This window comes from Corvus brachyrhynchos, unplaced genomic scaffold (genome assembly GCF_000691975.1).
Source record: "Corvus brachyrhynchos isolate BGI_N302 unplaced genomic scaffold, ASM69197v1 scaffold671, whole genome shotgun sequence".
NCBI lineage: Eukaryota > Metazoa > Chordata > Aves > Passeriformes > Corvidae > Corvus > Corvus brachyrhynchos.
In genome coordinates, this window is record NW_008236441.1 from 1303670 (window position 1) to 1318465 (window position 14796).

At 42.2% G+C, this 14796-nt stretch overlaps 1 protein-coding gene across 10 annotated transcripts in view; it reads left to right on the forward strand.

The window, feature by feature from the left end:
• The window catches only part of IKZF2 (IKAROS family zinc finger 2), a 112861-nt gene that overhangs the window by 63711 nt on the left and 34354 nt on the right, over positions 1-14796 (forward strand). For 9 of the 10 annotated variants that reach the window (XM_017747136.1, XM_017747142.1, XM_008643559.2 and 6 more), the window contains one exon: positions 8202-8369. The exons of the other annotated variant lie outside the window; for it this stretch is intronic. In XM_017747136.1, coding sequence (XP_017602625.1) covers positions 8202-8369 — 168 coding nt within the window. The remainder of the gene's footprint in view (positions 1-8201; positions 8370-14796) is intronic. 10 annotated transcript variants of the gene reach the window in all.

Sequence of the window (14796 nt, forward strand, 5' to 3'; positions counted from 1 at the left end):
AGAGAAATAAGTACCAGACTGAGTCTCCAGCTTTCAACCTTCCGAAAAGTTTTCGCTGGTGCCTGCATGTATCTGAGCATATGTATTGTAGGTGCATCAGAGTCCACGTATTTGAACTCGAGCAGCTAAACTAGCTGTGCTAAATTTAGATTTAGGTACTTAATTAAATGGTCTACATTTCTGAGATACTGAATAGCTGGTGCATCTTTTAAATACAGGCAAGCTGCCTTTTTCATGTTAAAGAAGATGTGTAAATTCAAAGCGAACGGAACAAAATCTCATCTGCGTGCGGGCGAGACGGCCGTCTGCGGGTGCATGGGCAGCAGTTGCATAACTGGTAGCTTTTTCCTTCAGGCTACTGCTGGTTCCTCAGAGAGCTCTGACTCTTTTCCCATCAGAGCAGAGGAGCTGGGATGTACTGTTCTATACAGATGATTTCAAGCATATAGAAATGGCATTTCTTTTAATGTGCAGCTCGGTGCTCTGTTCTCAGTAAACCAGTTGGCAAATTTTGCAGAGGATTTTTTTTTCCCTCCACTTTGTTTGTTTGTTTTTTAATACATGCTGCTACTTTGCTGTCCACAACAGAAGGAGAAGTTTGCTTGGATTTCCACATCCTGGATTTTAAGGAGTATTTTTAACATACTGGTATCTATCTTGTAAGTGCAGTATTTTAAACTATATTGCCACTTCCTCAGCAGCGGGGCGTGATGGGCTGGCCTCAGCTCTGGAATGAGCCCTGACCTGTGGGTAGTCTGGTTTTGCAGCCCAAGGGAGAATGGTGGAGAGAAGGGAGGTTGCCCCTAGTGAGTGGAAAGGGATGACATTCTTTATCAGCTAATCCAACTGGCATGTACATCCCTACCTCTCAAAGCCAATTTAAGTATGTTTTGGGAGCTGAATCCTGGTTTACTCTCCTCTTTAACTGCACACAACCAAAACATGATCTGGCCAGTTGTTTGCATTGGCAAAAACTGAAGTCCTTTTCCTTTCCCTGAAAACCTGTCAGCATTTTATGTAAATCACCCAAAATGCTGTGGTCCGTAGCAGAGGCTGTAATTTGTGTGGGTGCTGGGATGAGTGCAGCTTTCCTTGCACCAGGGATCCAGGCTTGGCAAGAAGCTGTGCCGTAGGCTCTGCCTGTGCTATGCACAGAGAGGGCCACACTTTTCTCCAGCCATTATTCCTCTGTTCCTGAAGAGCAGTTGTCTTTCCTGACACATTATGATAGTTCAGTCAAACAGATGCAGGGAGGGGGAAAATAATCTGTGCCATGGATGAGGCCGGAGTAGGTGAGCTCACTGTCCCGTGTCTGATCCTGGTGTGCAGTCACCCCTTCCTGTGATAGACCAAGCTGGGGATTGCCCATTCATCCCTCAGATCGTGGTCCAAGTGATGCTCTGGTCTGCGGCACTTCCGTCACAGGGCCCGTGGCACTGCTGATTCTGCCAAACACAGCGTTTCTCTGAAAAACTGCTAATTGAGGTGAAGTGTTTTTGTAATCTGCCTGGGCACCAGGAGAAGGCCTTTCTATTTATTTGTCATCGCTGACAGAAAATAAGTAAAATGCTTGGTGTAGGAATCAAGCGTGATGCAATCCCTGCATTAATGAGCAGGGTAAAGCCTTCCCTCATGTGCCACATCCTTTTGTCAGGAGAATAGCATGAGTTGGATTTATTTTCCTCCTTTCCCATACTGTTTTCTTTTGGTCCAAATTTCCTACTCGACAGCATGTTCCTCAAGTTGCAGGATCTCTATCAATTTTTTGTTACTGCAGGAGATGACTTGGTCATAGAATATTGCCATTGGATAGTCCAGGGATTTGTGCTTGGGGATGTAGAGGGAAGGGGAGAAGGAGAAGAGGCCGATAATCCAGGTTTTCTGAGATAATGAGTAGGAATCTCTGTGATTTCTCACTTCTTTATGCTTTCTGCTGTGGGCCTGAATTAAAATTTCCTTGCTCCTTGTTTCTGGTAAAGCAGGAACCATGTTCTGCTATAGCCATGTTGATACTTCTGTGCTCTGCAAGGTCCACGTGTTGTTCTCCCTTTTCTTGTGAATTGTGACCTTTGTTTATATATTTTTTTCTCTGCTGTAACATCCCATCCCTTATCTAGTCCATTGCTAGATTTTGAAATGCTTTTTATTTCTAAGGGAAGGCTGGCATCATAGAGTCATGGAACGGTTTGGGTTGGAAGGGACCTTAAAACTCATCCTGTTCTACCCCGTGCCATGGGCAGGGACACCTTCCAATATCCCAGGCTGCTCCAAGCCCTGCCCAACCTGGCCTTGGACACCTCTGGGGATTGAGCCTTTCCCCACTCCTACTCTGGGCTGCTGGTAGGTTACTTTCAGGTTTTTTTTGGGGTGTTAACTGCAGGACGGTCTCAGATCTTTGCTTGGACTCCACAAGCATTTTGGTACCATAAGTCGGTGAAATGAGTTATGTACCCATGAGGGAAATGTTCAAGTTCTGCTTTAGCACCCACAGCATTATAACTGAACACATGCAACCCTGGAACTCTGAATGCAATTTAATTTTTTTTTCATGCAGAGTTCAAGTTTTTAGGTCAGAAATAATAAATGAGGAAAAACCCGGTTGTGCTGTTCCATATAAAAGACTTGTATGCCTAAGCAGCTAACCAGGAGCAAATTTAAACAAACAGTCATATTAACACATTGTGATGAACTCCTCTGGACTGCCTCTCTCATTTTGCTAGCAGAAAGGGTTTTCTTGGTTTAATTTCTAATTTGTAACCTAGTGCAGCCTTCCTGTCTCTTGCAATGTTAATAGATTTGGCACTGAATCAAAAATTGTGGGGCTAAATTTCTGAAAGTCCAGTTTTCTACTTAGGTTCTGAAGTCTAACTTTCTGAAAAGTCGTCTTTTTTCCTATTTAAGCATAAGGAAGGGGAGCTAAGATTTCTGAAATTGCTCTGGGCAGAAGGATATGCTTTACTTGCAGTACTCAATTACTAAACTCTTCTGATAGTTTTGCCAAGTTCACTTAAATGATTTTTCTGTCTTAAGAATGCAGTCATAAATTTGTGCAGAGGACAATTCTGCAGAGGAAATCACCCAGGATTTCCCAGGAATTTTTCATGAGAGATTCATCACTACTGTTTTATGATAACTTGCTCTATCTGGAAGGAGGTTTTTCCCAACAAAAAGCCCTACTAAAATCACTGATTTCACATGGTGTGCAGGCTGTTGAGTGAATCCGATAGCACAGTAAGGAGGTATGCAGACTAGTTATGGTCCCTGGAATAACAAACAGAGAAATGGAGCAAAGTCTGCTGCTCTGTCTCTCGCTGGGGTAAAGGCAGGTTGGAGCTCACTGCTGTCAGTGTGTTAGGAGCACTGCTGATAATTCCCTTGTGTTCCTGGGGCAGAGCAGAATCAGAGCAGTTGCAGCATCTGGTGAATCAGAGAAATGTTTCATTTTAACGAAATGAATGTTAACAAAAAGCCTATTGTGGAAGGGTGAAAATCTGTATTATTAGTAAGAGCAAATACTTTCTGATGGCAGCATGGGCACAGTAATTTTGTGTTAAGAGGCTGGAAAGAAAAAATCCCATTTGAGAAGTACTTAAGCTATACTTTGCATATCAAAAGTATCTGCCACACAAAAAAGGTTGAGTTCCCAGATATACATTTAACCAGGAGAGATGTTGAAGTCCCTCTGGACCTAGTTTTTATGTAGCAGGACTGCTGCTGTAGGAATACCCTGACTGTGTTATTGAGAACCAGTGCATTAATTTGTGAGTCACTCCCCCTTTTGTTTCAAAGGGACAAATGTTACCAGCCAAGGGTTAGGAGAATCTAAGTCTCCTTGGTTGCCAGGTCTGTGGGCTCCACATCCTCAGTCAAATTTCTGTTTTAATACAGAAAATGTGTCAGCTTTGCAGCAAAAATATCACTGTTTTGCACTGGTGTGAGATTCGAAGAAGATTAACTCATACTGAAACTTCTGCACAGCACTTCCGTGCCAAGGCGGGAAAGGAGTGCTGTTGTGCAGGGAAGCTTCCAATTAAGCAGAAAAAGGAGTTGGTTTGCTTTTTGAAACAACATTTGACATCTGTGAAATCTATTAGTAGGAAGTTCATCGGTTCATTTGCCTGGTTTCACTTTGTATCAGCCAGCCAGCACTCGTGGCTTGTGCAGTGAAGTCTCCAACCAGCTGTCATGTATTAAAGATACTGGAAAAGAAAGGCCCATGTCTTGCTTGTCCTGGATTCAAGGGTCCACTTCACCATTCGTCTCAGGATTTGTTTGCACAAGAGCAAGTGAACCTGTGTGCTTCAGATACTGGTGTAACTCAAGAGCAGTAATATTTCTTTACTATTATTCGTTATTATTTTTCCTGGAGGAGACATAGCAGTAATGGGTGCATGTTAAGCAATGAAATGTGAGGTTTCAGCAGTATTTTACTGTACTTTAGAGGTAAATATTGAAATAATACTTTTTAATTAATACTTTATTTAACTGTAAAATGATAAAACTCTATGGGTGTATTTATTTATTAATTTAATTATTCCCTGGCACAAGCCCCTCTTACAAAGCCTTTAGGAAAGATAATACTTGGCACTCTGTCTTACCTTGCCTTGTCCATTCCTGAAGTAACTTAGATAATTAAATTCCCTCTGCTGAAGAGCAGGGCTTTTGAGGCATTCCTGGTTTTGTCTGGCTTTAGACTCTAAATCTGGAGTTGAAAAGAAACATCTTTTTTGTTTGGTTGGCTCTCCCTCCCCCTCCTGCCACTCTGAAAGTCACTGAGTTGGAGGGTTTTCTGCCTTGGTTTAGCTCAATAATAGAGAAGAGCTTTAATACTTAAAGTAGACTAAAAGTATTTTGCAGTTACGTTGCAGTCACATAGTTTCCAGTGCTGAAAAGCACAGAGCTTGCTTAGTTGCCTTTCAGCAGAGTTCTTATTTTAATTAATCGTTTTAAGTACAGAGTCAGGCAGTAAATGCATAGCTGTAAAGTGGAGGGGAAGCACACCATGCTTATAATTGTCATTACCCTCTCGGAGTTGCGTGTGCCACCTTTAATAGGTCCGTAGTTCCTGGTGAGTCTGTGTTGCCATCACCCCCAAAAACATTTTAAACACAGTCAGGGAGCCTCATGTAGAGAAAAGATGCATTTAAAGACTTCTTGTGAGTGGATGTTTAGTTTGAAATATGATTGATTTCAGCTTATGGATAAAAACTCTGCGTTTTCACAGAAAAGTAAGGGAGGTGAATAAGGGTGTCGAGGTAGTTACTTCGTTACTGGGAAGCAATAATTCTGGAGAACAGTTTACAAACTTACCAGGAAAAGGCAGCAGGAGAAATAATTGGAACACAGTCTTCTCAAGGCATTGAAGTGATAAAGGCTTGTTTGCTAGTATTTGGAGTGGGCATCAGACAGCACAGTTCTTGGAAAACCAACAGAATCTTCTTGCTATTCAGTCGTTACTTCTCTTTGTGCACCCTTCTATTGGATAATGGCCTCCAGATTAGCTGTGCTAAATGTAAACGCTGCTAATCAATAACACGAAGGTGTGACCAAAATTGCATCCCACAAGCCTGCAGCTTAAACAAGGAGCTGGAATCGAGTGATTGGACAAGAGTGTAACAAACACATCAAAGCAGCTATTTAGCCAGAATGAAGCCAGTAGGAGAAATGAATTCAGGCTGGCTTTAAATAGATACAAAGGTTATTTAAGGTAAAATGTGCTATTGGAGCGGATTCTGTCTGTTGCAAGAGAGGAGCAGACTACGGGTGATTTTGTGGTGAGTGTTTTCATGTCGTCTTTGCTATCAAACTGTGGTGCAGTGACTATTTGAATTCCTGACTGAAAGCTTTCAGCATCTCTAGAGCAGCCAGTTTTCGGAGGAGTAATACCTGCTCATATGTGGCCTCCAAAATGTCAGAGATAAGTGGGTGATGTAGTGGGTAAAACACAGTAACTGCATAATTTTAAATACAGCAGGAGTAGAAGGAAAGACTTTAGACTTGGTAAGAAATGTGCTACCTTCTTTCATGTTGTCATCCTGAAACTGAAGATATCATTCCAGAACACTCAGAAACGTGTCAAAGGAAAGGGTTTTGCCTGTTTTCTCAGACAGCGAAAGCAAAACATAAAAGAAAAAAAAACCCCATGTATTTTTCTACTGCAGTCTCTTTACATATCTCTGTTATGGACATTTTGAAATGATATAAAAGAAGATAATGGCTAATCAGATCCTTTAAGTATAGTGTGGGAGTTTGAAAGGGAAACCACAAGCTCTTTATCAATTCTAATGAGCTCGTGTTCAGTGTATTGGAAGAAGAGCCTTATGCCGTGATTTTTTTTTTTTTTGTTTATTATTACTCCATAATGTTCTTGGTGAGATTTTAGGAATCTTAGTATCTCTTTGAGTACCTCTGCAGCAGCCTTAGATGTGATTTTCATCTCCAACATGTGAAATAAAAGTTACGGAGTATAGCATACCTTGTGCTGTCCTCCTGGCAGCATTGCAGTCCTGGCAGTGATTTGAACCACTGACACAAGAATTGCTTGTGGACATCTGTAAGAGCTCTCTTCCTCCCTCTCCTTCCATTTGAATCTCCAGATGTATTTTGGACTTCACCCTAGACAGACACATGAACTGCTTTGATACAAATGTAGCATTCATTTTGTCCAGCAAGGGAGTAATTGTTTTAAAGCAATTGTAAAAGGCTTTGAAGATATGTGAAAGATCACAGAACGTGTTTGTTTTTCACAAGATCTGTGCTTCAGTCCACTAAATTCAAACTCAGAAGGTCCCAGCAGGATTTGGCCAAAGTTTCGTAATAGGTGATACGCTGAAAAGTGTGGATGAGGTCGCTTACATCTGAAATCTGATGATCAAGACCTTGTTGAGCTGGGGCCCTACTTGGTGTAAACATTTGGTAGTGCTTTAAATAGGAAGAGGGTAGATTTAAATTAGGTATATATGGAAGAAGTTCTTCCCTGTGAGGGAGGGTGAGGCCCTGGCACAGGTTGCCCAGAGAAGCTGTGGCTGTCCCATCCCTGAAAGTGTCCAAGGCCAGGTTGGATGGGATTTGGAGCAATCTGGGATAGTGGAAGGTGCCCCTGCCCATGGCAGGGGGTGGAGCTAGATGGGCTTTAAGATCTCTTCCAACCCAAACCATTCTTGGATTCTATGATCTAAAGTCCAGATGCAGTAAAGTGCTTGGACAAGTGGCCAGCACAAGTATATGCTCGTGTTCAATTGATTTGCTCAGCAGGACATAAGCAGGTGATTAGAGCTGACTGCCTGCCCGAGACTGCTGGAACAGTCTGACTGTCTTCAACAAATGTTCATATAGAGTATGGTTTTGATAATGTTCCAGAAAACCTGTGTGAGCTCATCAGGGGGTTTTCCTCTAAATAATAATTTTTTTTTAAAAGGTGGGGGTTTTTTAATGGGCCCGATCCCCACTGTCTAAGGCAAATATGAAGGCTTAGCATAAAAATAAGCTTTGGATGTGTGTGTGAGGGTGTGTGAACACATGGGAGGAAGTGATAGGGTAAGGCATAGGGTTTCTCTTACTTTTTCATCAAATCAGTCTTTTTAATTTGTTTTATGTAGAGTGCAAATTTGCTTGTTTCACTGTTTAATGGTGTAAGATTTTTCTCAACTTTCAGTACTGCCCAGAGCTTGCAGCCCTGATCCTCACTCGCATGCATTCCCTCCATGTCCCTCTAGCAATGCAAAGCAGCCTTTAAAAAGGGCTGTCAGTCAAAGTGTAACGCAAGCAACAGGTTTGATTTGAACCAAAGGCCTTAACACCTTTGCTATGGTCCAATTGTTAATGATCAGTTCTAAATACCCATATGGATTGGACCTGTACTAAAAATAAGTGCAAAACCATAGAAGTAAATACTGTAAAACCACAACTATGGATCTAAATTTTCAGCAGAGCTCATCTTTTATAAAGGATAGAAGCTCTGAGGTGAAGAACTTTCAAGAAAACCAAGGAAGCATTGATCACCTCAAGGAAAGAGCCTCAAATCACTATTGGAGGCTTTGCCCATTGTGCAAAAGAAACGGCCTCTGACTTTAGAAGTGCCGTGTGATGGTGGTGGTGGGGGCTGTACCCATGTGCAATGGCGCTGGTACAGAGTGGGAAAGTGGCCTCTGTGCATCCTCCGATGTGTGTTGACAGCTCTCTCCCTTCCCCTTCCCTTCCAGGTGAACGCCCCTTCCACTGTAACCAATGTGGAGCTTCTTTTACCCAGAAGGGGAACCTGCTGAGGCACATCAAGTTGCACTCTGGGGAGAAACCGTTCAAATGTCCCTTCTGTAGCTACGCCTGCCGGCGGAGGGACGCCCTCACAGGACACCTCAGGACACACTCTGGTGAGCCCACCTTGGCTTCTCCTCACACTTCTTCCTTCCTTTATCACTACCGTCCCAGTGCAGCAGGTAGTGAAAATGAAGTGTAGCTCTGGGTCTGTACCATCCTCTTCAGAGAGTGCAGCTCTCAACTTTGGGAAAGCCTTGATGTGAATCAGAAAAGTTGTGGTTCAGCCACACCTCTCCTTTTGTGTAACTGAGCTCTTCGGCTGATGCTATCGAATTTCTCTCTCAGTGTCTCCTTGGGTGTATCCCGGCTTCAATGGCAGATTGTTTTGACACTCTGGGCCCCAAAGTGGCTGTGAAATTCCAAAGATCACAAAGAATAACCGTGGGCTCTTGGAGGCAGGCTTTGCAGTTCATACCCATTTCTTCATCTAATAAATGCCATATGCTGGTTGAGTTCAAACTTGTTCATCTTTCAAAGCCCTCTAAATTGCATTTTTGATTCAGTTAGATCTTGCTGTTAAGTCCTAGCTCATGGCAGCCACAACACTCACCCTAGAGCTGAAGGTGGTCAAGAGAGATTGGGTTTCTCTTGCCTTGTTAAGTGATAGGACCATGTCTGTATCAAGTCTATTTGATGTAGTTTCTTGATAAGTTGTCAAGAAGAGCCTGTCTCATAGCTGTGTGCTGGTAGTCGTGTTGGAGCCCCAGTGATCGGGATCAGCTGTGGTTTTAGTCCCTGTCCCTGCACCAAGAGGCTGCATTCTGCCCACTTGCTCATCTGTGTAGGACTCCTGAGTAAGATCTTAACTTGTTGTGTTTGTATCTCCTGAACGTTCAACTTGTGTGTTCGAGCCATTTATAAGAGGCTGTGTGTTTCATTGTTGAATGAGCAGAGATAATTGGACTGGTTGCAAGTGACAGCATTACAGATGAACTTCTTTGAGGTGTTAGCAAATGTGTGACTCCTGAAACACAGTGGTGGAAGTGCAACTGCAGGCAGAAATCCTGTATGAGTTTCCTGGCTCTTGATATGTATTTCTTCTACAGAATCAACCTCACTTCAGTAGGAGTTTCTGTTTTAGGAGCATTGAGTTGCTCTGCCATTTCTGTTTTAGGAGCATTGAGTTGCTCTGCCATTTCCAAGAATAGGAAAGGTAAGCAAGTAAGCTTCTTCAAGTAGACTTGGGAGTATACAGGAAGCTTGATGGAAAATGCTGACAGAAAGCTTGAACTTCCAAGAGAGTAGAAGAGTTGGGACTAGGCTGGGAGAGAATTGCTTGAGCTGGATTTGATCTGAAAGTCAGTAGGGAAAATGTCTGTGGAATGGTGAGCTGCAATTTTCACACATCTGACAATAACTGTAGTTTCAACTGTAAATTTTGAAAGAAAACAGAACACAATACAAATGTTGACAATTAAAACAAAAAGGGAGTTGGGACAAAAAAAATATCCCACATTACCAAACACAAACATTGCGGTTCAAGACCTTTTCACAATATGAATATAGATTTTGTTACCTAGATACTGCCATTGATAGAGATTGTTCTTCCTGTGTGAAGAGCACATGGCTGATGGTTCTGTGTTTTGCGTGAGGATGAAATGTAAAGGTGTGGGATTTTCAGAAGGCACCTAAGCTGCTTAGCACAAGTTCCACTGGAGCTCCTTCCCTAACTGACTTAGCCATGTTCAGCTCTGCTCAGTTTGTAGTTTTAGGCTTTGTTTTCAGTGGAGAAAGTGTCACCCCTCTAAGCACTCAGATCCAGCAGCTTTCAGCAGAGGGCCAGCAGAAACAGACAAGTGCTCCCACAAAACTGTCCAAGGCAATTCGTAGAGTAGCGCTCACAGGTGAAGAGTTAAAACCTGTATTATTGCCCTAAAACCTGGCATCCCCCTGCATGAAGGTGAAATTCCACTCTGGCCGTGGGCAGGGAAGTTAAGGTGTCTGTCCCTGCCATATAAACAAGCTGAGTTGGCTTATGCACACCTGGATCATGGAAAAGATGGGTAGATGTCTCCTAGGGACTTTAAACAGTTTCATATCAGTGTGCTATACAAGTATTCTGTGCTTTCATAAAGCACACATCAAAGTCTGTAAGTAGGCCTGGAAGGTAGAGCAGATCCAGCAGCTGCAGCAAAGGTCTTTTCCAGCCTAAATGATTCTATGATTCTGTCAATGTTTACATCTTCTGCTATTTCTGAGCAGAAAAGAGGATATTGGCTAATATATACAAAGAAGAGGTTGAAAACTGTTTTGAAACTTGAAGCCAGTTTCAATCTGGTACACTTAGTGTCTAAATTGAGGTGAGTCTGAATATATTTTTGTTAGAGGAAAGCTCGTCAGATCAGATCCTCAGCTGATGGAGATTGGAATTACATCCCCTAAGTAAGGGAAGTACTTCTGTTTTGTACCAGCTGAGAATCTGGTGCATGGTTTCATAAATGCAACACCGATTCCCTGTTTTTTTTAATGTATGTATGTATATTCTTTTCCTCCTTAAATAAGAGAGTGCTATTAATAATAAAATAAAATACCAAAGCAAAACCCCTTAATCTTTTCTCCTTCCCAAGAAGGTTTAAACTACTATGGAAGGCAATTTATGCAATAAAGGAATTGAAGAATTCTGTTTTATCTCTTTTTTTTTTTTCCCTCTCAGTTAATTTGATTTGTGGATTTGAGAGCACTTTGCTTGTGTCACCACTTAGTGACATCGTCTCACTGCTACTTTTTAGTCAGTTCTTCCTGTGCTTAGTGCAGTTTTCATACAGTACAACAGGAAAGGTAAAAAAAATAATGAAATGTAGATGCAAACAGAAATTAGCAGAAGCATCTCTGAGATCTCTGAAATAGCTGATACTTACTAGTAACTTAAAAATAATTACATTTTTTTCCTTTGGATTGATGTTTGTTCATGCTTTTTAATATTATTTCCTGTTGATTTGAAAATGTTTCTAAGCATCACAGTCTACATTTTGCCTTATCTTCTTGTGCAGAATAATATCTTACTGTGTAAGTGTTCCCAGGCTGAGTGGTTAACAAAATATTGCTTCACATCTGTCATGCTGCTACTGCTGTTTAGCCCTAAATAATTAAGGACTTATCTTGCAGCGATTTACTCCTGCGATTATTTACCTTTTACGGACATACGGAGTTCTGATGAACTTTACGTCTGTATTTTCCTCCCACATGCAGCTGCTTTGGTTTCAGGAATATAACGATGCCTTCAGGACATCAGTAGGATAATGCCTGGGGAGAGTTCATGCGCAGACTTACACTAAGAGTGGGCATGTACCTCAAGGTACTTACAGGACTTTCAGGTGTTGTTTTCAGAATTAACTCCATAGTTCCACACCCCAGGTAATATAAGAGAGGTACAGAGACGGCTTCTAGGATGGGAATGTAAGGACAGGCTGTGGAGTGCTGGGACAGAAGTTTGTAGCCCCCTCCTGCGAGATGCATTGGACAAATCAGCAGGGATTGGCTTCACCTTGCCTGGATTTTGCTGTTTTAAAGGGAAAAACATCCAGGCAAAGCAATCTGCTGATGGCATTCACAGAGTACCTGCTATCTTACCCTGAGACATGCCTGTCTTCTCAGTCCTCTCTGGACTTGCACAAGACAATGGCAAAGACAAACTATATGAGAGAAATTTTGCTGTAGACAGTTAATGAACAAGCCCCGGAAGTTTTAAGGGAGGCAGCTGAATCTGACAGGTCATTCTGATGGTTAAAGCCATCCAGATGTTGACCTTCATACTTTGAAAGGTATGACAGCCTGATGCTGTTTTACCCCAAAAAGCCAGGCATCCTCAGATGGGCACATAAACTTAGCAGTTATGTTTTGGCATGGATTTCTCTTGTGTCTAAAATGGAGCTGAGTCAGCCCTCCCCTCATAATGCTGTTGTAAATATAAATGCTCCAACAGTGCTTGAAAAAGTCAAGGCTGCAGTGATGAGCAATCTGGAAGAGTCCAGAGCAAACACAGGCACCTCAGTTTTCAGAGCAGGGCATGGGCAGTAAGTCAGAAATGAGGGATGGGATCACATGCTAAGGAGAAAACAAAAGTCGGAATAGGTTTTGACTAAGTGAGAATCATTCATCCATTGCACTAAGTAAGGATGGTCCTGTGTGCAGATTGTTTAGTGCTTAAAAGACTGTCTCGTCGCGTGTCCACACAAACTGTCGACATGAACATTAATTCTGGAGTTTCCTGATTTTTCTTTTTACTTGGCAGCTTCAGTCATGTTCATTACTGTGGGAGTATGTAAGTGTTATTCATATAAGAAAGCAGTTTTACTGTCTGTTTCTTCCTAAAAAAGTGGGTAGTCAGATTATTATTTTTTCACAGAAGATTGTCCTCACAATACATTTTAAAATTTGTTTCAAAGCTACTGCTTTCCTGCTTAGAAAGTGTCCCCTCCAAACAGTTTTTTTGCTTTTAAGAAATATTTATTTTTCTTCCCCCTCTTTCTCCTGCATTGCTGCTGCATTTTGTTTGTTTCTGTCCAGCTCTTCAATAGCACTGAACTAATGGTACCCCTTTATTGGCAAAAGAAAAGCAGAAAGCTTTTGTTTTGAAAAGAGAGGCTTAGACAAAACTCCCAAAAGCACAATCTTAGCAAACCATGTACAGTGTGCAAGATAAAAGGCACGTATAATTAAAAAGGAAAATGCCCTGTTCATGGGAACTCTTTCCATGTTTGTTGGTTAGCAAGTCCATCTTTCTCATCTCTTCTTATCCATGAGGACTTTCCTCTCGGCCCAACCTGGGTGACAGTGGGCCATCCGAGGTGTCCACACGCCTGGGGTTGAATGGCAGACCTGAGGAGTGCTATCTGTGTGTGCAACTATGCTCAGATGTAGAAGGAACTTGTTCCCTAATCCTGTTGACATGCCTGCCTCAATATGTGTTTGGGAGAGTCCCACTTCTGAGTGGCTCAGTTTGGCTGAAAAATTGGATGAACAAGCTCTGGAATACACTGTGCTGTGTGTGAGTTCCCAGCTGTCAAAAGCCAGTGAGAATTACTGAAACAGTGGCAAGGATGGTTATTAAGAATAATGAAGTCAGTATTTTAAACTGCTCTTTTTCATCTGGGGGGAACTTTCGCCTCTATTAACATCTCCACTCTTAAAAGGCCCAGTATCTACTCTGTAACTGTGTTTTTGAGAATGGGAATGTCATAATTAGTTGAATCTTGTGATCTGAAGTTCTCATTACGCTCTGTACTGGACTGACTCCAACACTTTGTGAATGGGGAAAAAAATTAAAAGCGGACACATAGGATACTGTCTGTGAAAAATCAAATGTGTATGTGAAGAGGCAAGGGGCTGTTTTGCATACAAATCCCATTTCTCCAAATAGGTTAGCAAACAGCATCTTCCCTCAGTTGTGATGAGCTGGTGGGTATTTATTCTGTTGATCTGATACTTAGAGCTCAATTTAATCAGGCAGAGCTGCTCTTCCTCTCAGGTTTTCTTACGCTGTTTCAGTTAAACTCAGTGGAATTACCCCCGTCACAAAATCATTTTGGGTTTTTCTTATCGGGCTGCGGGTTCCAAACCGCTGTGAGCATGTGCGCAATCCTGCAGCAGCTCTGCTTCTCATTAGTGCTTCCAGCACCTAGAGGCCTTCACTCCGTGCTGGAGAGTCTAAAATCTCTGCTATTCTGCTTTCCATTTATTTGTGTGTGCGTTTTTAGAAGGTAAGCTCAAAATGTGTACAGGGGTAGGAGTTTGCTATGCCAGGGCTTCATCCCCTGGGGATCCTTGTTTAAAATTTAATCCTCTGTGGAGCCCTCTTGTATCCCATGCTTTGCTAGAGCCCCACCTGGACTTGGAGTGGCAGGGTCATCTTCATCTCCAGAGCACTACTGTGATAAATACTGGTATCTGCTATATGGAAAGATTATCTTTTATGTTCAAAATTATCTCAGTATAGAATCTTGGTCTTTTCTACAGAGCATTATTACCATGGAGAAATCATTAATCAAAGAAATCTTTGATTTAAAGATGCTGTAGGATTTTGATCATTCCAGCAAAAGTACATTTGATCTTTGTTTTCAGGGGAACTTTTGAAAAGATATGGTTCCACCCAAAGCGAGGAGTGTTCACTTTTATATTTTGGACTTTAAAAGTCTTGAAATTCCATAAAAATTCCCTCCTATCTGCTGCAGTTTAGGATTCAGTCTTTAACTGTCCAATGCAGGAAGTCTGCTTCTGACAGATAAAACAGAGACACGGAAGGAGTGGTCCTGGCAAGCAATGGTAGATGGGCTGTGTACCAACCTCATGAATCCCTCTCTCACTTAGGGCTGGGTATCAGTTTTTCTCCTCTTTTCCCCCACTCCTGTCTGGAGTGTGTGATTGAGATAGCAGGAGCAGGTGCCCTGCAGCTCCCTGTCTCTTGTGGTGCCCCGGTGCAAGCAGGAGGTGTCTGTTCTTTTAGTGCCTGGGGGCTCCCTGTATATTGGCTGGGTAGGGGAA